General features: G+C 44.2%; 1 protein-coding gene across 3 annotated transcripts in view; it reads right to left on the reverse strand.

Annotated features, from left to right (window-relative positions):
• Positions 1–1,500: 1,500 nt before the first annotated feature.
• Positions 1,501–21,220, reverse strand: part of BMAL2 (basic helix-loop-helix ARNT like 2) — a 44,606-nt gene continuing 24,886 nt past the window's right edge. For 2 of the 3 annotated variants that reach the window (XM_075602828.1, XM_075602831.1), the window contains 9 exons: positions 19,085–19,228; positions 18,491–18,731; positions 17,581–17,687; positions 13,540–13,690; positions 11,523–11,581; positions 11,084–11,186; positions 9,891–9,969; positions 9,601–9,706; positions 1,501–1,998 (listed from right to left, as the gene is read on the reverse strand). In XM_075602828.1, the coding sequence (XP_075458943.1) occupies positions 1,871–1,998; positions 9,601–9,706; positions 9,891–9,969; positions 11,084–11,186; positions 11,523–11,581; positions 13,540–13,690; positions 17,581–17,687; positions 18,491–18,731; positions 19,085–19,228 (1,118 nt within the window). In that variant the 3' untranslated portion in view covers positions 1,501–1,870. The remainder of the gene's footprint in view (positions 1,999–9,600; positions 9,707–9,890; positions 9,970–11,083; positions 11,187–11,522; positions 11,582–13,539; positions 13,691–17,580; positions 17,688–18,490; positions 18,732–19,084; positions 19,229–21,220) is intronic. The other variant, XM_075602830.1, reaches the window with a different exon arrangement.

Consider the following 21,220-nt stretch of genomic DNA (forward strand, 5'->3'; position numbering starts at 1 on the left):
GATGTTAGGGAACCGATCCCTGAAATGATCGGTCTTCCCGGGGGTCTAATAGGGTCCTTGTGCAGTTTGGGGATGAAGTAAAACACTGGTATTTTGGGCTCCTCCACCATGAGAAACTCTTGTTCTCTCTTGGTTATCACTTCATCCTCCAATCCTTTATTTATAAAAATTGTGAGTTCTTGCTCCAGTATGTTTTTAATCGTGTAGTTTAATACATTTTCTTTATTTTTTCTACAGACGGTGAGTTGTTTAGTGCTTTTTCGGAGTGTTTTGCTGTTCAATCAATCTTCTGCAGTTTTTTCATGCTGCTTGATATTGGCCCACCAAACCCGCAGGACATGACTCCCATATTGAATTCCCAGTGGGACCACTGAACACCGGCACCAACATTTTTTTAGTATAATTATGTGGGGGGGAAAATAAAGAAAAAATGTAAAATGTTGAGCAGACGGGATTGCTGTTTTAAGATTACCAACACTATGCTTCATTTTAAATACATTGTCACAGATTCCCTATTATAGGAGACCCCTTACTCTTTATACAATATATTGCAGGCTCATAGCAACTGTCTTGGGTTGAGTTTTCCATACATTTGGTAGCTTTATCATCAAAATAGAAAAGAAAAATAGAAAATTGTTACACCTAATTTTCCGTAATGTTCTTTTCCTGGAAAGTCCATCCGTGGCAGTGCTCAACCATTCTCTCCCAAGAGTGATAATTACCGGTAATGTTTCTAGTTATACATTTCAGCTTTTGTACTGAGACTACCTGGGGTGGGGGGGGAGGAGGGGCTATTCATAGGTGTTCCCACAGGTAAAGATTTCTGTCCTATCTCAGCTGGAGGGTGGAACTTAACCCATTGGTGACCACTGCCATGGGGACAACCAGGAAAACAGAGAAGGCCTTTCGCAGATCTATTATATTGCTATGACATCCTGACCCATTACAACCTGGGGATGAACCATGGGGCCGTTTATAAAAGAGGGGGGGATTCTGTTTCTATTTGGTAGCAGCGGCAGGGCAGGGTGAAACACAACAATTGAGGAGGTTCCAGTCATACAAAATGGGAATTGTCAGTTATTTTTATTTGCCGAATGTAGTGTGATGACATCTGTACTTCCGTTGGCCAGGACAAAGGTATTTGGCACCGTAGGCAAACCATCAGTCGCGCGCGCCCTAATGTTTTTGACGGAATGTCTTCTATTTTGATTGGATCTGCCCGACACAATCCCCTCTCTCTCTACACCCCCCCCCCCCTCACACACTTGAATTAAAGGGGTTTAAAATATTACTGCATTTGATCTACTTTTTTTTTTTTATCAAAAGTATATAACAATTATAGTCACCTGTACATTTTGTCATCAATGATGCTTCAAAAATATATAAAACAATTTTTTTTTTAAATGTTTGTAAACTAGATTCATGTTACACGCTATTATTTTTAATATATAATAAATAGGCCAGCACAAAATATACAATATCAAAAAGACAGAATGCAAGTTGGTTTACTTTCTTTTATTCCTTTTAAAAACAAAAAAAAGGTACATGGAACGTTAAAGATTTTTATTCATGTGCTAATGAGGATATCCTTGGTTCAGCACAGGTGGCTCAATGAGTGCTGAAGCAGGAATATCCTGCAAACCTGACCAGTTGGTGGCCGTTGAGGACTGGCGTTGACCACCCCTGTCTTAAACACTTCATCGCAAAAGGGGACAGCACCATGTAGCAGGCTCCTCTGCCAGGGGATAGTTTACCCTGATCAGGAAGGAATACACACATACACACGATATGAAAGCCTTACAAAATGCAGTATTTTTGGTTGTGTGTTTAAAGGCTTTAGTGTTCTTGCTGCGCTAGGGAGCAGCAACCGCTAAAAAGTCCAGGGTACATCGTTCATCCCTCCAGTACCACAGAGATCGTCGTCCGCTTCAAATAAGCTCAGGAGCTCGCCCACTGAAGAAGTTTCCTCAATTGCAAAATCCAGATGGGAGCCATCACCTAAAAAGGCAACATGGCTAATTAATTAAACCTAACCTAACCCAGGTCCTCCAATTTCAGCTCTGTCCCATGCCCCTGAGAATTCCACCTTTAAATTCCAAAAAGGGCTATCTGTTGCCCATATAAACATCCGGAGCCTGCTGCCCAAACTGGACGAACTAAGGGCATGGTGCCTTATGCATAAACCCAATGCCATCGTTCTTACAGAAACATGGCTATCCCCTAAAACCCCTGATTCAAATATCGCCATTCAGGGATACTCCATTTTTAGGAGAGATAGGTCAAAGAGAGGAGGAGGGGTGTTATTTTATATTGCAGACACCTTACAATTTACACTGTTAAATTGCCCCCCAAGCCCACCCTCTTTTGAAATTCTAGTTGGCAAAATCTGTCTCCCCTTTTCTAAGCCCATCTTGCTCGCTGGCATCTACCGTCCCCCTACAATCCCTGACTGATATCACCCAATTTCTTGGCTCCATTTCCTCTCTGAATGAGAAGAGTGAGCTGCTAGTTCTTGGGGATTTCAACTTCAATTGGCTTGACCCTAAAAACCACAAAATCTAGATACAACTCAAGTCACTTAACCTATCACAACTCATTTCCCAACCCACACGGATAAACCTGAAATCGCATAACCATTCCTTGCTAGACTGGATTCTCTCCTCAAACCCCAGCAGAATCCAATCCTCTGGCATCCTTCCTGACATTTTCAGTGACCATGCAATAGTGTACTGTGTAAGGAAAATTAAACCGCCCCATTCAAGCCCTAAAGTTCTCCTCACTAGAACATTTAAAAACTTTAACCCACAACAGTTTCTGGATGACCTTACCAACTGCCCATGGCACAGAATCGATTTAATTCCCGACCCTGATTCTGCGCTCAACAATTTCCAATCCGAGTTCTTAAAACTCTGCGATACCCATGCTCCACTACGCAAATAAGGGTACAGAGGGCCCCCCTTCCATGGGTTACAACTGACCTTATTGCACTCTACCAGCTCAGGGATACCTTGTGGAAAAGCTACAAAGTAACTGGCTCTACCAAGGATCTCAATCACTACAGATGCATGTGGAATATGTGCACAAGGCAAACAAGGCACGCAAAAGCACAATATTACTCTGACAATCTCCACCAAAATACATCAAACCCAGCTAACTTCTGGAAGGTTATCAACAATATATTCCAGCCTCCTAACCATCAACAACCAAGTAATATCACTAAGGGGGATATTACTCTGAAAAACCCCACTGACATTGCAAATGCATTCAATGATTACTTTGTGGGGTGTGCCACTAACTTATTAGCGAAACGCAGCCCAAACCACAAATCTGAATCTCATCCTGGGAGTACACACATAGCCCCACTCCCTCCCAACACTGCCCACAATTTTCAATTTGGCCCAGTATCTGAAGAGGAGATTATACAAGCGCTCCTCAAACTAAAACTAAGCAGCCAATGTGGACCCGACTTACTACAATCTAGGTTCCTACGACTTGGTGCCCCAGCCATTGCCAAACCAATTGCGTCCATAGTCAACTCTATCCTGTCTGCAGGCCATATCCCTAAGACCTGGAAAACTGCCAGAGTTGTCCCAATCTTCAAAAGTGGGGACAAAAACACTATCTCAAACTACAGGCCAATCTCACTTCTCCCAATTCTATCCAAAGTCATGGAAAAATTGTGTCCACTCCCAATTAAGCGATTTCTATACCAAGACAAATTTCCCTAGCCAATTCCAATCTGGGTTTCGTCCCAAACACTCCACCGTAACTACCCTGCTAAAAGTTTGCAATGAAACCCAGTGTGGAATGGAACGGGGACAACTCACTGGTGCAGTATTCCTAGATTTTGCAAAGGCTTTTGACACAGTTGATCATGCTATCCTGCTTAACAAACTCCAGAGCTCTGGAATATGGAAGCATGCTTTAAACTGGTTTCAGTTCTACCTATCAGGAAGATCCCAACATGTGTCCATCTCAGGCTCTAACTCCAACCCCCTGGATATCATCTGTGGTGTCCCACAAGGCTCTGTTCTTGGGCCCCTACTCTTCTCAGTGTTCATTAATGATCTTCCCACAGCTTGTAAGGAAGCCTCAATACACATGTATGCAGACGACACAATCCTATATGCACACAGCCATAGCCTCTCTGACCTTCAACACATACTTCAGTCTGACTTTTTGAGACTCGAAAACTGGATTTCCCAAAACAAACTGTTTTTAAACACTGACAAGACTGTAACAATGGTATTTGGGACCAAGACTAAATTTTTAAAGCTTCCAGCGACTGAGCTCCTGATTAGAACCAATGCTAACACCACCCTAACCCCTGTCACTAGTTTTAAATACCTGGGCTTATGGTTTGACTCCCACTTAACATTCAGAATGCACATTGATACCCTGACAAACAAGACCTATGCCAAACTAGGGGTACTTTACAGGAACAAATCCTCCCTAAGTCTCCTGGTCAGAAAGCGTATCGCACAGCAGATGCTAATGCCAATTATTGACTATGGAGACATAGTATATGGCTCGGCACCTCAAACCCACCTTAGCAAACTTGACACCCTCTACAATTCAATTTGTCGTTTTGTTCTCCAATGCAACTACAACACACACCACTGCGAAATGCTCAAAGAACTAGATTGGTCATCACTCGAGTCTAGGCGCAAAGTTCACCTTTCCAGTCTTGCCTTCAAATTCTTCATGGGCAAGCTACCCATCTATCTGAACAAGCTCCTCACCCCTACCACATGCAGCACGTATCATCTGAGATCAGACTCCAAAAGACTGTTCATGGTCCCAAGGCTCAACAAAGTATCCGGTCGTTCCTCCTTCTCCTACCGTGCACCCCAAAACTGGAACAACCTACCAGAGACTCTCACATCCACCACCAGTTTAAGTTCTTTCAAATCTAAGGCTGTCTCGCATTTTAATCTGGTCTGTAACTGTTTCATACGCCCATAATTTATATTATCTTTAACTCTGCATGCAATGTCTTGCATATAATGTATACCCTGCACATTATGTAACTGTATTTGTAACCATGTATTATTTGTCTTACTCTGTGCCCAGGACATACTTAAAAACGAGAGGTAACTCTCAATGTATTACTTCCTGGTAAAATATTTTATAAATAAATAAATAATTAAAAGGGGCCAGTTCCACGTCGCAGGCACTTTCAGGTCTGAAAACAAGGACTCCGGAGCGCAAAAACTCCCAGGGTATCGATAAAATACAAAAAGAGTAAGAATATAGTGCGATACGTTTAAATAATGTATCCAATAATGTGGCGAGAGCTTAGTCTCGCTCACGTGGTGTTAGATGTGCTCAGGCATTTTCAAAAAGGTCATAGCTTCCTTTGGTAAACGATGAAATGATGTTTGTGGAGAGAGCAGGGCACCAGCGTCCAACAGGGCACTGGCAGGGGCAGGGCACCAGCGTCCAACAGGGCAGGGCACCAGCGTCCAACAGGGCACTGGCAGGGGCAGGGCACCAGCGTCGGGCAGGGCACCAGCGTCCGACAGGGCAAAGCACCAGCGTCCGACAGGGCAGGGCACCGGCGTTACGTTTTATAGCCTTTAAGTGGTCTCAATGCCTTTATTATTACCAATTGTAAGAGTATCACTTATCAGCATAACACAATATTGTACTATGCTTGTTTCTCTGTCCTATTGGGAGGATTATTAGTTCTTGCCATATTGAAGACACGCTGTTTACCAAAGAAAGCTGTGATCCTTTTGAAAATGCCTAAGCACGTTTAATACCGCGTGACTGGGACTAAGCTCACCACATTATTGGATACATTATTTAAACATATTGCACTATATATTCTCTCATTGTATTTTATTTATACCCTGGGAATTTCTGTGCTCCAGAGTACTTGTTTAATGTCTAAGATGTTTGGGGAAGTCTTGTTTTGAAGCCGCTATCATCCCTAAAGGTCGTATTATTCTGTTATCTTTATAGATGTATAAATAGATGTATTTTGGAGCACTTCCACATCGTGTTTTTCTATCACCGCTTCACAATATTGATATTCTTAGTGAATTTTGAACTTTAGCCTTTTTTCCCCTTTCTTCTATTCTCAGGTCTCAACTAATTTTATTAAACAGATGTTCAGCATGCGGTCCTCACCCGGAACCATCCTACAGAGACCACGTATCGCGCAGATATTCATCGTTATTAATGTAATGCACTTTGAGAGTTTGTTTCATAGATTTGGCAGAAACCACTAACGGAAAACATTAACAATCGGCTCGAGTCCGGCGAGCAGCGCACCGCTCTCTAAGGCAGGGGTGCGCAAACTTTTCCCCGTACGCACCCCTGCCTGTCTCCTCGGCGCCTTGCGCCGCACCCCCCCTGCTTAACCCCGATGTCAAATGACGTGCGGGGTCATGTGATGGCATGTCGCCATGGTAATGTGACCTCTCTGCGTCATTTGACGTCGGGTTACCAGGACGACGTGTCGCTGGAAGGGAAGTGTATTATAGAGGTCTCGCGCGGTCCCCCGGCATTTCATTTAAATGCCTGGCGGGAGAGCGTAGGACCTCTATAACTGCCGCACCCCCCCCCCCCTCCCAAAAAAATATCTAGCGCCTCTCCCTGTGCTCAACAACTTTGGCGGTCTGGGCTCTACCCTTAGTTCTGCCCGTGTTAAGGCGAGATTCCTGGGTCTGGGAAACCTGTAGCCGGTACGTCTGTGCAAAATATGATGCACACCAAAGAAAATAATAATAAACAAATGATAAGTATACCGGTGCTCCCGAGAAAACCTGTTTGTAATACGCGAGAAGATTCAGATAAGAAAAACGAATCGGGACAATACGTATTTCTAAATAAACTGCTCTAGCCGTCTTTCTCCGGTGGAGTGGCGTGATTTTAAGTGTCTCAAACGTCCGATATAAATAGTCCCGAATTCCTAGGTGTCCGTAATCCGGTGCCTCACGCCAGCGCAGTCAGGGTCAGTCACAAAATCCTGCGATGTTTCCTCCTGTGTCTGACATTGCGCACACGCTTCCTGCGTTGTCAGGATTGTTGCTAAGCGACGATCCTCTCTCCACGCAATACACAAGTTCTCTGCTTCAGCGTTATCATATTTATAAAGAAGACAAGATGTTAAGGTGACAATCGGTAGGGATTCAGTCCATCTTTCCACACTCCCTACACCAGTAGTAAGTGAATAAACGGGTCTTGTGATTTAAAAACAGTAAAACAAACAACAACAAGGTAATCTCTCATTAATTCCTTCTTTTAACATCATCCATAGAAGATTTAAATGTTATTTTCGCAATCCAGAGAACTGTCTACAGGAATATTTATGCGGCTGCTGCCGCTGCTGTCCATGCAGTCTGGGGTCTGCTAATTTCATCTATTATAATTTATAGTTTCAAAAGGCGAGTTCTCTTCTGGATTAATCACTTTAAGTCGTTTGTTCTCTGGATTGCTGAAATAACATTTAAATATTTTTTTGGATGATGCTAAAAGATTTAAGAAGGAATTAATAAGAGATTACCTTGTTGTTTGTTTCAATAAATACTGGTGCAGGGAGTGTGGAAAGATGGGCTGAATCCCGGCTGATAGTCACCTTAACATCTTGTCTTCTTTATAAATACGATGACGCTGAAGCAGAGGACCCGGGTATCATGTGGAGAGAGGATTGTCTCTTATAGCATCAATCCCAACAACTGAGGACGCCTGCGGGGGTGCAGGATGACGTCAGATGCGGGAGAAAACATTGCGTGATTTTGTTGCGGAACATTGACTGCGCAGGCGCGAGACACCTGCACAGGATTACGGACACCTAGGAATTTGGGACTATTTACATTGAACTTGAAATCACGCCACTCCACTTTAGAAAGACTGAAACGTCGATTTAGCTGTTGGCCCCAAATACATTCTTTGAGAAATCCGCCGTGTCCAGATTCGTTTTTTCTTCTCAAAACCTATAACCTGGCCGGCTGTTTCCAAAGGGGAGGCCAGAGAAAAGAGCAAATATATGACAATTACCCAATTGTAGCCGGATAAGTGGAGGCACGGGGCGATATAGCATCTTCCCTGTACCAAAGAGTGTGGGAGCAGGAATTAAATCCATAAGCTAGGCCAGTGGTTTCCAACTTTTTTTGGTTAAGAAACCCTGTGAAATTCTAAGGAAACCCAACCCTCTCTAATAGCGCGTCTGAGATCAGATGCATAGTAAGGAACCCCAACCCTCTCTAATAGCGCGTCTGAGATCAGATGCATAGTAAGGAACCCCAACCCTCTCTAATAGCGCGTCTGAGATCAGATGCATTGTAAGGAACCCCAACTCTCTCTAATAGTGCGTCTGAGATAAGATGCATTGTAAGGAACCCCAACCCTCTCTAATAGCGCGTCTGAGATCAGATGTATTATAAATTATTCTGTATTTGATACAGTTTTCAAATGACCAGAAAATTGCAGGGAACCCTTTAGGGGTGCCCGGGGAACCCAAGGGTTCCTAGGAATGCTGGCTGAAAAACACTGAAGTACGGGGAAAGGTCACAGCTGTGGCCTAAAAGAATCCTATTTGCACTCACTATTTACAGATGCTAGGCTAGGAAAAATTCAATCCTTGGAGTTGCCCCCATAGCCATACATAAACAATTTAAAACCATATTTATTGAACATATATGCAACAAATGACTAGTAAAAACAACCACTATGTGGCTAAAAGTGGGGGGAAGACAGTGGGGTGTGGGGAACATGTGTAGTGCTTCTTGTAACTGAACATAGTTCAGTTTGTATATAGAGAAGAGCGGCATCACAGGATTGTGAGTGACGCGTCTGTGCTGAGGGCATAGAGATACTGAGTGGATTCACTACATAAGCGAGAAGCTGAGCACTCAGGCTGTGTGTAAATACCTAAACGGACATAAAAGTATATTACTTGTTCCGGCCGCGGCCATACCATAGTGACCTCTCCCTCACATATACACAGCATAGTGACGTCACTCAATTGCGGAATATCCGCATGTAGATACGATTATAGGGGGCTGGCAAAGTTGCCAAAACAGTAGCTATCAGCATACTTTGACATATGAATTAACCAGTACATACCCTCTACCCCCTATCTACACGTATTTGGGATTACACCCCATTTGGTCCTGATCAGTATTAGAAGTCTCCCATTGCTCTGGTAACAATACCAATACTCGTTCCCCACACCCCACTGTCTTCCCCCCACTTTTAGCCACATAGTGGTTGTTTTTACTAGTTATTTGTTGCATATATGTTCAATAAATATGGTTTTAAATTGTTTATGTATGGCTATGGGGGCAACTCCAAGGATTGAATTTTTCCTAGCCTAGCATCTGTAAATAGTGAGTGCAAATAGGATTCTTTTAGGCCACAGCTGTGACCTTTCCCCGTACTCTAGAATTACCCTTTCCCGTATGCACCCTATTTTTCACACACCCTTATGAATACCTCTATATAGTTGGAGAGCGGCAGCCATCTCTTCTATTTTGAAAAACTCTGAACTAAGCTTTTCCAAACCGAAGCTTAACCACTGTACCGTACTACCTCCCATATAATAGAAGTGGTATACTGCACTGAATTAGTTTGCAGTAGGCATTATCGTACCAAGGAGATGATCAGGAATAAGGAACGCCGTGAAGCCTTCATTGTCAGGAGATACCTCAAATTCGTCAATTTCCGATGGCGATAAACCCACCATCTTCGTTTGCACCTGGAATGGGGGGAAAAAGGAATTCATTTTGATATAGGATTTGATCAATTAGAATAATCTGAATAAGCGGAATTATCCGTTTTAATTAAAAAAAATTTAAAACTAGCAGGCTGGGGAAAATAATATAAAAATGCATTCAGATGAGGGTCAATGGGCCTGAACATTATAGAAAAGACCCACTTACTTCTCTGGAAAGGAAGTTCAAAGCTGCAGGGGATTTCCTTAAAATTTCACTGGGAGTTAAATTAGCGGAGGAGTGCAACCTGTAAAGTGTAAGACACCAGCACAAGGTTACATGGAACACACTAATTTACAAGACACATATCAGGCCATGACCCTAAATATTTCAACAATGACTGCTTCAGGAACCTGAAACACACACAAGAGATTCAGAGTCAGCAGGGCAAGCCAAGCTTCAACACATCAACGCATCTCATGTGTGGCAATAAGACGTTTGAAGAAATGGCAAGTGCAATGTGAGATTATTCAACATAAACGATTACAATGGAGCATTTTTCTAACTTCTCTAATGAAATAAAAGCTGTATATTGTGGATGCAATGCCACATTTTGGCCATAACACTTTTGTTAAATCTACACATATTGAAAAGTAATAACTGGTGTTATATTAATAACTCCTATTATAAAGTACTCCTTCATTTCAAACCACACCAATTATTTTTGCAGCTTTTGTGCAGATTTTTGGGGTGCTTTATGGTACACACGGGCCTGGGCGTCAGGTGACAAGCAATATTAGTGTTCTTGTTCTTCACAGGTGGGTAAGAAGGGATATTCGCATGTCTGCGTCATACAAGCTATTGTAACCAAACCGCTAATTATGTGCATACACGCGCGTGCAAGTGACATGTTGAAGTAGCAGAGCGCAGTTTGATATGTAACCTGTGGGTGGTTTCTTTTTATCATCTTTGTATTTGGAAGCCAATTAATGAGAATGTTCCTGTGACTTAACGATTCGCTTTGGACAGTGATCCCTTCACGGCCTTCCTGGGCACTACTGGGGGGAAATAGCCACAGGACTGAGGTTCTTCTGGACATAGCACCTGGGAGGCACTTGGGAAGCTCACCCAGAATCAGGTAAACTAAAAAAAAACAAAGACGCAACATAACCACAAGGGGGCGAAAAAGGTCTCAGGCCAGGTACAATCCTCCTGGTAACACTCAATCGCATTGTTTTGCTGGTTCAGCCTGGATACTTTTATTGTGCTTTACATTCATGTATTGAAATAGTAAACAACTGGTGAATTGTAAAAGTAGTTCAATGGTTTGTAATGTCAGACACTGATATGTAAAAAATTCCTGGAACGTTGCTGTATCGTGCAAACCATAGAACATAAACGATAGAAGCACATAGTAGTACCTTTGTGAAGTTAGTATTTCATTCGCGATCTGTGTCCCTATGCTTCCAGCACCAAGAACTATTCCAGTGGACATGCCAGGGACATTTATAAAACAGCAAGGATCTATAGTAATGAAATGCAGTATTAGTAATAGCACTCCCTTCATATTCATCAGTAGGCATTATGTTATTCAAAATACACAAATGATGTTTACAGCTAGTTTGATATACCCATGTATGGAGAGATATAGGTGTGTGTGTGTGTGTGTGTGTGTGTGTGTGTGTGTGTGTATGTATATATATATATATCCATAACCTTAATATATATATATATATATATATATATATATATATATATATATAAATTGTGAAATATATGCGCTAATCAACATTCAATCAAACTATACTGAAAAAGTAACAGATGCAGTAAATATTTTAAACTCAAAGTGGGATTATATACCTTCTGATGAATGGGATCTACCAGGGAGAGATGCCGTTTCCACTGATGAACAATGCCCTCTGCGAGAGAAAAAGAAATAGTGAGGGGATGTTTTTTTTTTTTTAAACAAAATTGCACAGTCAAAAAAGTATAATTGTGCACGAACGTAGAACAGCTTTTTCCTAATACAAGCAAACAAACAAATCAATATAAGCCCTCTAAAAAGCGCTGACCTACACACTGTGAAATTAAAGGTGATTATATCAAAAAATATGTGATTGACAATAATGTGATATAGAATAAAGCAGCCTAAGGAACAAACAAACAGCAGATTATTCCAAATCTGTACAAACAATATATATACACAAATTAATCGTTCCTGGCGCTGTGGATAAAGTCCAAAATACCGTGAACCAACAAGGCAGTCTCTAATGCAGGCTTCCTTAAGCGGGTTATTGGTCTTGATAGTGGTGTTTCAGACAGGGGAGTTGTAGTCCTTGTAAATGATGTTCAGCTGTTTCTGGAATAACAGAAAAGACAACAGGGCACGCCAATTGCGTAGTGTGTTTCTTCAATTGTCCCCCTATCTAAATTCCTAGAATCCTACTTACAGGATATGGGCTGGCAACATTCAGTTGAGAGAATCTGTGACATCCGTCCCTTTCCTTCAGATCATCTCACGGATTCCACGAAGAAACACACTACGCAATTGGCATGCCCTGTTGTCTTTTCTGTTATTCCAGAAACAGCTGAACATCATTTACAAGGACTACAACTCCCCTGTCTGAAACACCACTATCAAGACCAATAACCCGCTTAAGGAAGCCTGCATTAGAGACTGCCTTGTTGGTTCACGGTATTTTGGACTTTATCCACAGCGCCAGGAACGATTAATTTGTGTATATATATAGCTTTTTCCTAATGAAGGGGAAGGTGTGTCCAAGTGTTAGTTCAGGAAAGTTATGAGTGCATATCTAGTGATGCGTGTCTACTTGTGCAAAGTTTAAACGCCAGTTTGTAATAAATCTGTCAAATCTCACAGCCGATTTACGACGGGGGGTGGGCTTATGTTGTTTCCATGGGGAAAATAATATTTAAGTCTTAGCAATGTATTAGGAATTTCAGATTTCAACAGATGTGTGTTTGGACCAAATACGTGATTTCTCAGTTCTTCGCCAGTGACCTCTCTGGGGGAAAATCCTGATATATAGTAATGTTATTGGGTTTTCTGTTTTTGTTTTATCCTTTTATTTTGAGAAACTGTTCTGCATTTATTGTAACTGTATGTTCTTCTAATGCTTTTTCTGTAATCTCAGCACTGAATTTATATATATATATATATATATATATATATATATATATATATATATATATATATATATATTAAAACATTTAATAAGTGATGCTTTGGGCTCTGAATGAACTGTTGCACGTTCTGGAGAGAGTATTTACATTTTCGGACACATTTTGCTACAATAGATTTGTGTGTGTTAAGTGCATAGTTTTTCTATCATAACCAGGGACCTGAGAACCTGACAGATTTGTTAAGATTACATCTTTTATTTGCATTTCTCGGGTGGTGGCAGCAGCGTATAGATATGACTGCAACTGAGTAATGGGTTAAGGTACCTTACACAGGCAAAAGGAGAGTGTTTTAAGCCTGGTTGCATATGTAAGTCACGTGCCCACTTGCGTGCTGTTCGTGACAGTTGGTATATGGGGATGGATTTAGGGGAGATATTGTCCATTTGAGGGACCTTTGCGGCGGTGAAAAGTGGGACCGCATGCGAGCTGTGTATTAACCCCTTGTCCCGCATGCAGGTAACGTGCTCACAGGTGTGCCGTACTTGACAGTGTGCATTGGTTTACAATCCAAGTGTTTGTCCCGCTTATTGGAATGAAGGCCAGGAAGAAAGGGGAGGCGTTGAAAGTCTCCTACTGGTAACTGGGAGGCAGGTGGGGGGAGAGAGACTTTTGAACTCCTCTGTTCTTGGGCTGAAAGATTTCATTGATGCTACAATTTAGATTTAGGACTTACGAAACAACAGTGTTGATGGATACAATGTATTCCAGTTCTTTGGTCCATGGGTTAATGAAGCTAAACCACTGGCTTTTTAAGGTGATGAAGGATCCATGTTTTGTCTTAAATTTGTAGGCATTGGTCAGAACTTTCGCCTTGCTTTGCAGTACTAAAGAAATGCAAAAGATAATGTTAATAGATGACAAATGTAAGCTCATAACACACAAACCTATTCTGCATCACAGCTCTGAATGACACACACTGCTCTCCTACATACTATTGCTGCAGCGTCCAGTTACTGGTCAAATATTTTACAATACTCTCGGGCCCTTATTCAATATGATGTGAAGCCTATTCTTTGTGTCAGGAAAAGCTCTGAGCTCTATTCAAACAAAAGGAGCTTAAAACCTTCGCTGACAGGAGAAGTGGTTTATGGGCATATTAAACAAGGACCGTAAAACAGTTGGATTATGTATACTCATACAATGTTGTTTTAAAAGGGCCTTATACAGAGGTGTGGAATTTTCGCAGCACTTTGCAAACCATGCGAAATTGACCCTTTGTTTTGCACGTAACAGTTCACAAGCATTTCTTTGTGTTGCCTAAATTTACGAGACAGACAGAAATAGGCATGGACTTCTATACCTCCCAAAACGTTTATTTCCCAGGTGTGCTCACAAATCTCTCCATGTGTTGTATAGAGGAGCAATTTGGGAGGTATACAGGTCAATCGGTCCTCTAATAAATAGGACTCCCTCCATCTCTCTGCATTCAGGCTTGGGGGCGGGGGGCGAACGCGCAGAACAAAAAGTAATGAGCACAGTTGGGACAGTTTCGAACATCGATGTCCCTGAAATATCCTCTTTTATGGACTTCACACTTGCAGATCACAATTCTGCCAATATACAGGTCTTTTACAGAATGGCCTAAAACAAGGGTGCGCAAACTGGCGGGCGCGAGATTTTTTTTGGGGGGGGGGGGAGGAGGTGCGACGGTTACAGAGGTCCCGCGCTCTTCCCCAAAGCATTTAAAATAAATGCCGGGGAGTGCGCAAGGCCTCTGTAACTTACTTACCTTGGCTTCGGGCGACGCGTCACCATGGCAACACAATGTCACATGACCCCGTGGCATCATTTGATGCCAGTTCCTAGGTAAGGGGGTGGGACATGAGCATTGTGGCTGAGAAGGCAGGGGGACGCAGCGCATAACGTTTGTGCACCCCTGCCCTAAAACATACACCAATTTTGATTTTTCTATAGGACACGTAGAAATTTGGTTTCATTATACATAAGGTTGTGTGATACCTTTTTAGTGGACCAACAGGAGGGTTTCCCCATTCATGGAACGGTGTATATATTATTATTTGTAAAGCGCCAACATATTCCGCAGTGTGGTACAATGGGAGTTATGTATCTTATACTATATTAGTGAAAGCACTGTATGTTTGCCTGCCTGCATGCATGCATGCCTGCCTGGATGTCCGGTGTCCCTAGGGGAAATCTCATTGGTCCCTTGGCCCGCCCGCCCCCGCACACCTCTCATTGGCCTGAGGCGGAGTGACGGGCCAAAGGACACACAGGGACACACACACACACAGGGACACACACACACACAGGGACACACACACACAGGGACACACACACACACACAGGGACACAAACACACACAGGGACACACACACACACACACACAGGGGGACACACACACACACAGGGACACAGGGATACACACACACACAGTGACAGACACACACACACACACACACACGTGTGTAGGGGGGGTGTTACCTACATTAGCGGAGCTCACAGTGTTAGCAGCACCTGCGCGCACCTCCTCCTCTCCCCGTGTCTCCCGCGCTTTCACCCCGCCCCCCCCTCTCCCGGCGCCGCTACAGTCAGCGGGACACACACACTATTATTACCCCTTCAGCGCCCCCCCCCCACCCAGTGTCAGCGGCCGTGCGAGACCCCCCTCTATATCTCCCACCTCTCCCCCCCCCCCACACATATACATGCCCCCCCCTCCCCGGCGCTACAACTCACCCCTCCCCGGCGGGGGAACAGCCAGTGGCCAGGCAGGCTGCCTCGCGGCGCCGAGTACCCAAGATGGCGGCGCCCGGGACACAGCGGGGGAGCGGCCACAACACGCTGCCTCCCGCCTCAGATCCACGTGGGACCTGCCGGATGGGTGAGTGAGCGGCCTTCACCCCCCTTCACCTCTCCTCCACCCCCCCTTCACCTCCCCTCCACCCCCCCTCCCCTCCAGTGTCAGTGTCTCCCCGATACCCCCCCCCCCCCCCCCCGGCGCCGCTACAGTCAGCGGGGGAGCGAGTGAGCGCCCGGGACACAGCGGGGGAGCGGCCACAACACGCTGCCTCCCGCCTCAGATCCACGTGGGACCTGCCGGACGGGTGAGTGAGCGGCCTTCACCTCCCCTCACCCACCCCTCACCCCCGATCACCTCCCCTCACTCCACTTCTCCCTTCCACCCCCCTTCACCTCCCCATTTATCTCCCCCCCCTCCACACCTCCCCTCCACCCCCCCCCATCACCCCCCTTCCCCCCCCCCCTCCGCTCCCCTTTCCACCCCCCCCTCCGCTCCTCTTCCCACCCCCCCTCCGCTCCTCTTCCCCCCCCTCCACCTCTTTTTCCCCTTTCCCCTCCCACCCCCTCCCACACTTCCACCCCCTCCTCTAACCCTTCCCCCCCCTCCTCTAACCCTTCCCCCCCCCCTCCTCTAACCCTTCCCCCCCCCTCCTCTAACCCTTCCCCCCCCTCCTCTAACCCTTCCCCCCCCTCCTCTAACCCTTCCCCCCCCTCCTCTAACCCTTCCCCCCCCTCCTCTAACCCTTCCCCCTCCTCCACCCCTTGCCCCCCTCCTCCACCCCTTGCCCCCCTCCTCCACCCCTTGCCCCCCTCCTCCACCCCTTGCCCCCCTCCTCCACCCCTTGCCCCCCTCCTCCACCCCTTGCCCCCCTCCTCCACCCCTTGCCCCCCTCCTCCACCCCTTGCCCCCCTCCTCCACCCCCTCCTCCCCTTCCCGCCGCCCTTCGCCTTCATGCCCGCCTTACCGCCTCCCAACCCCCGCCTCTGCCTTTCACCCGCCCTTACTCCGGCCGCCTCTGCCTTTCACCCACCGCCTCACAGCCGCTGCACGCACTCAACAGACACCCGCCACACTCGACACATACCTGCCGCCACACACACCTGCTGCCTCCCGCCCCTACGCACCGACATCACTGACCCACCGCCTCACACCCTAGCAGGACCCCCACTCACAGACAGCACTCACAACCCACGCGCCAGCCGCCGCCTCACACCCTTGCAGGACCCCCACTCACAGACAGCACTCACAACCCACGCGCCACCCGCCGCCTCACACCCTAGCAGGACCCCCACTCACAGACAGCACTCACAACCCACGCACCACCCGCCGCCTCACACCCTAGCAGGACCCCCACTCGCAGACAGCACTCACAACCCACGCGCCACCCGCCGCCTCACACCCTAGCAGGACACACGGCTCAGATTTTTACATCACTTATGGCACCAAAATATACATTGTACTGTGATGTGGTTACAATAAACCATTTTTATACAACATCGTATTACATTTTCTTCCATCTTTCTTTTCAATATTATTATCCAACCTTTACAACAAACAGTCACCTTTTGTTCCACGATTTATAAATAATACTACCTATTACGCATTTACATCCCGGGCAACGCCGGGTCTCTCAGCTAGTATTACATAAACAGATACAAATAAGGACAAACCGAGTGCAAACAGATACAGAAGATAACGGGGGCCCTGCACATGAGAGCTTACAATCTAGAGGGAATATACAACGTGTTCTAAACCACACAGGCCTCATCAAAAGCTTTATTACACAACAATACAGAACCATCTTAATGGCTCATTAAAAGAATCCCAATTACAAGCCCTTCAGCTCTTCATGCATTATGTGGCTAATGGAACTTTACACTGCATAAAAATACTACTGTAAAGGTCTTGTAGGAGTTTTTATTCGAGGAGGGAGATAACAAATGGGATATTTACCAGTTTTGTGCTGATCTGTTAGGTGGCTGTGATCATCCTGATGGAAGTATTCATAGCAAGAAGTCCCTAGAAGTTCCTGAGGTAGGTATCCTAAAATAGCTGTAGCCCTAATGCAAAGAGATACAGTGCTACTGTTGTTACATAGAATATACAAATCTCAGCAACACTGTTTCACCAACTATTTAAAAATCTATCAATATTCTTCTGCAACTCAGGGGTTAAAGGATCTAACGCAGGCGTGGTCACCATCAGTCCTTAAGGGCAACCAACAGGTCAGGTTTTCAGGATATCCCTGCTTCACCACAGGTGGCTCAATCAGTCCCTGCATCAGCACAGGTGGCTCAATCACTCTGTTTGTTTCAACACAGGTGGCTCAATCAGGGCCTGATTGAGCAGCCTGTGCTGAAGCAGGGATATCCTGAAAACCTGACCTGTTGGCGGCCCTTGAGGACTGGCGTTGGCCACCCTCTGGTCTAACGGTTAAAACGACCATGTAGAAACCCTTTATGTTTAGCCGAAGAGTATACACTTTGACACTTAAGGGTTTCCCAAACCAAGCAGTTGTTCCTCAAAGATCTGCCATTGGCTTAAGATATTAGGAGGTTTCCTCAGGGTACAAACAGGAGACTTTTTGAGCAGTTTCAGTGGGGGGGACAGAGATGCAGAAATGTTGGCCTTTCAGATCCAATCATTTATAAACATGCAATTTACTGGTTAGAAAACCACACCGTTTGCAGTAAAATACAACATACTTCTCATTTCTTAAAAATGAAAAATAGATGTATTTGCCCAAAGTTTTCAAATATTTTAATTTTCCATTTCTGCAATTTTATACTTCCGATTTGTTCTTTCCCTAAAAAACAAAACGGTGTACATTACTTTAAAAACATGTAAGACGCATAATGCTTACCGCTGGTCCACATAAACAAATTTACCATCCATGGCATAGCGTGTAACAAATTCAGCGGGTTTGACTTTAATTTGTGCACTGCTTTGTGGAGTAATATATGGATGTAGCCTCCCAATGGCAACAAGGCAACTAAAGTTGGTGGACTCTTCCTTGGTGTCACAATCCTCGGTCATTCCCACCTCGCTTGGAAGCCAGCTTCTCAGATATCCGGTGCAGTGGATAGTACAATACATTCTATGATCTGCATGCAATGTGAGAATACAATCATTAATACAGCAATGTATCCATCCTTCACTGCCAACTGGGGTCATTACAGCACTGGTAAAGGTAGAATTTTCAGGAGCAAAGACTGGCTGCCCTGAAGAGCTTACAATCTAACGCATGTTATCTGAAGTGCAGATTGATAAAGTGACCTGTTCAAGATCAAAAGTAGACAGGGAGATTTAAACTAGATTCTACTAGTGTCATGTACCACTAGGTCATTGTTTTATCCCATCTATAAAGAAATGCAATGTCCCTTTCTAACTTTATTTTTTCATCGTTTTGTAGGTGGACAAACAAACGAAAAAAAGATAGGTTTAAAAACAAAAATACCTTTTTTCTCCGAATTAGGTAAAATGTCCCTTTCCTCCTTGATGGGGACATGGCCGCTCTTCATACGGCAAAAGAAGGACCTTCTTGACCCGCCATGCAGTCGAGAAGACCCAGCATGAAAGTCTGTGTGTACTTGCAAACCAGCTTTCAAAATAGTTTAAGAAGACTGTGTCAGTTCAAAAGATGCCGTCGAGATTAATGAGGAAACACATCTGTTTTGATACAATAAGGAGTCCTTAAGGTGGGGAATTCTCTACGTCCCTTAACCCTTTTCCGCTGGCCGAGGGGCCTGCAATAAAATGCTTTGCTGGCCCCTTTGATGGCAAGAGAGAGAATTTTCTCTTTAAAAACAGCAGTTTCTTCCAAATTATAAATCAAACAAATCGCATTGGGTATTTCTTTCAAGCCTTAAAAATTGTGTTTGAAATGACATGTACATCTATCGATTTGTATAGCATATGACAGCACTGATAAACGCACCAAAATAATAACACAATGGCAATAAAGCTTTTTAAAGATACATCTCTCTGTGATCTTCAATCTGTGCCACTTAGTGTCAGTAATATTAGTCAATGTAAACCCATGGTATTATTTGTAACACTAATACCCCCCTCCGTCTTTTTTTCAGCCCCGGGGATAACTTGGTTCCTGAGATACACACCGGGAAGGCTGCTGCTGGCTACTTACTGGTATTTCAATTCACCGCGTCAGAATAGGAAGATGCTGCGGTTTCCTATTGGCCAGTATAACGCTGGAGGTTTAAATGGCCCCAGCAGTACCTTCCCTGGTACCAGGTGGTCCCCCAGAGGTGAAATTAATGCTATTCAGCTCCAGCCCCCCCCACCCCCCAGCCCCCCCCACCCCCCACCCCCAGTTTCCCACCCATGTAGAAACTCCTCCTTTAATTAATATTCTACCGGTCAATAATAAAATAAAAAAGAGCAGATGTACAGATGCATCTAAAACAGAATAATCCCTGCTCAGAAGATTGGAGCAGAAGGAAGTGCAGCGTGGAAGAGTTTAAACAGGAGGACGCCTATCCCTTCAATCATGCCCCATGGAGGACATTAGGCAGCTATTAGTTGGCGTATTTTCTAAAACCTTTCATTGTAATCTCAACAAAAGACCCACTAAATAATAATTAGGTTAGTTCCATAGATAGTATAGTGCGACATTAAATGGATACACAAATGCCTATCCAGCCAAACATATATACTGAGTTTTAATTGCAATACGTGGTGAACAGAACTCTTACTTACACCGGGAGGCTAGAGCAATATTTCTCGAGTGGCAGCAAGAGTGCTCTACACTCATTAAATGTAACAAATTAGCCCCATAATTACCATCCAAGAAGTGCTACTTCTGAAGACTTCATCTAAAACCTGATGTGCGTTTCGCTGCCTACGGGAGCTTCATCAGGGGTGGAATGTCTTCTTACAAGGAGTGATATCATACACTACTGTTGTCAAGACGACTCACCGGCCACATGTTAACCCCTCAATTGCTTAACCCTGCTGCTGTCTAGGAGACCGATTAGTAACCACATGTTAACCCCTTCATTACTTCATATTACATACATGCCAGGTATGAAGAAAGCTTATTATGTATTTATCCGTACAAGGAGGTAAATATACCAATTTGTGGCCTAAGAAACCAGCTAGCACTCACAGGGTAACCCATATACTGGCTTTACCCTCCCGATGTCTAAGAGATTAAATAAACCGATAGTTTACCAAGGATATCCCTGCTTCAGCACAGCTGGCTCAATCGAAATGGAGCCACTGATTGAAGCAGAGATATCCTGAAAAAATGACCTCCTTGAAGGAGCAGCACCAGAACGTCCTCAACCATACAGTTTGTTATTTTAGAGGCTTGACATTTACTAAAGGACTAATATTCTTATTATTTGATTATTTTTCCTGAATTTTTACATTTGATACTAAACTTTATTTTGGATTGTGTATTCCCCTGACATATAGATAACATTACAATTATGATTTTATATATATATATATATATATATATATATATATATATATATATATATATACATACAGTGGTCGACAAATCACCAAAAAATCTACTCGCCACACAAAATAAATCTACTCGCCACCTAGTACCAAACGTGTGCTGCTT

The sequence above is a fragment of the Ascaphus truei genome, chromosome 5 (assembly GCF_040206685.1).
Source record: "Ascaphus truei isolate aAscTru1 chromosome 5, aAscTru1.hap1, whole genome shotgun sequence".
Lineage (NCBI taxonomy): Eukaryota > Metazoa > Chordata > Amphibia > Anura > Ascaphidae > Ascaphus > Ascaphus truei.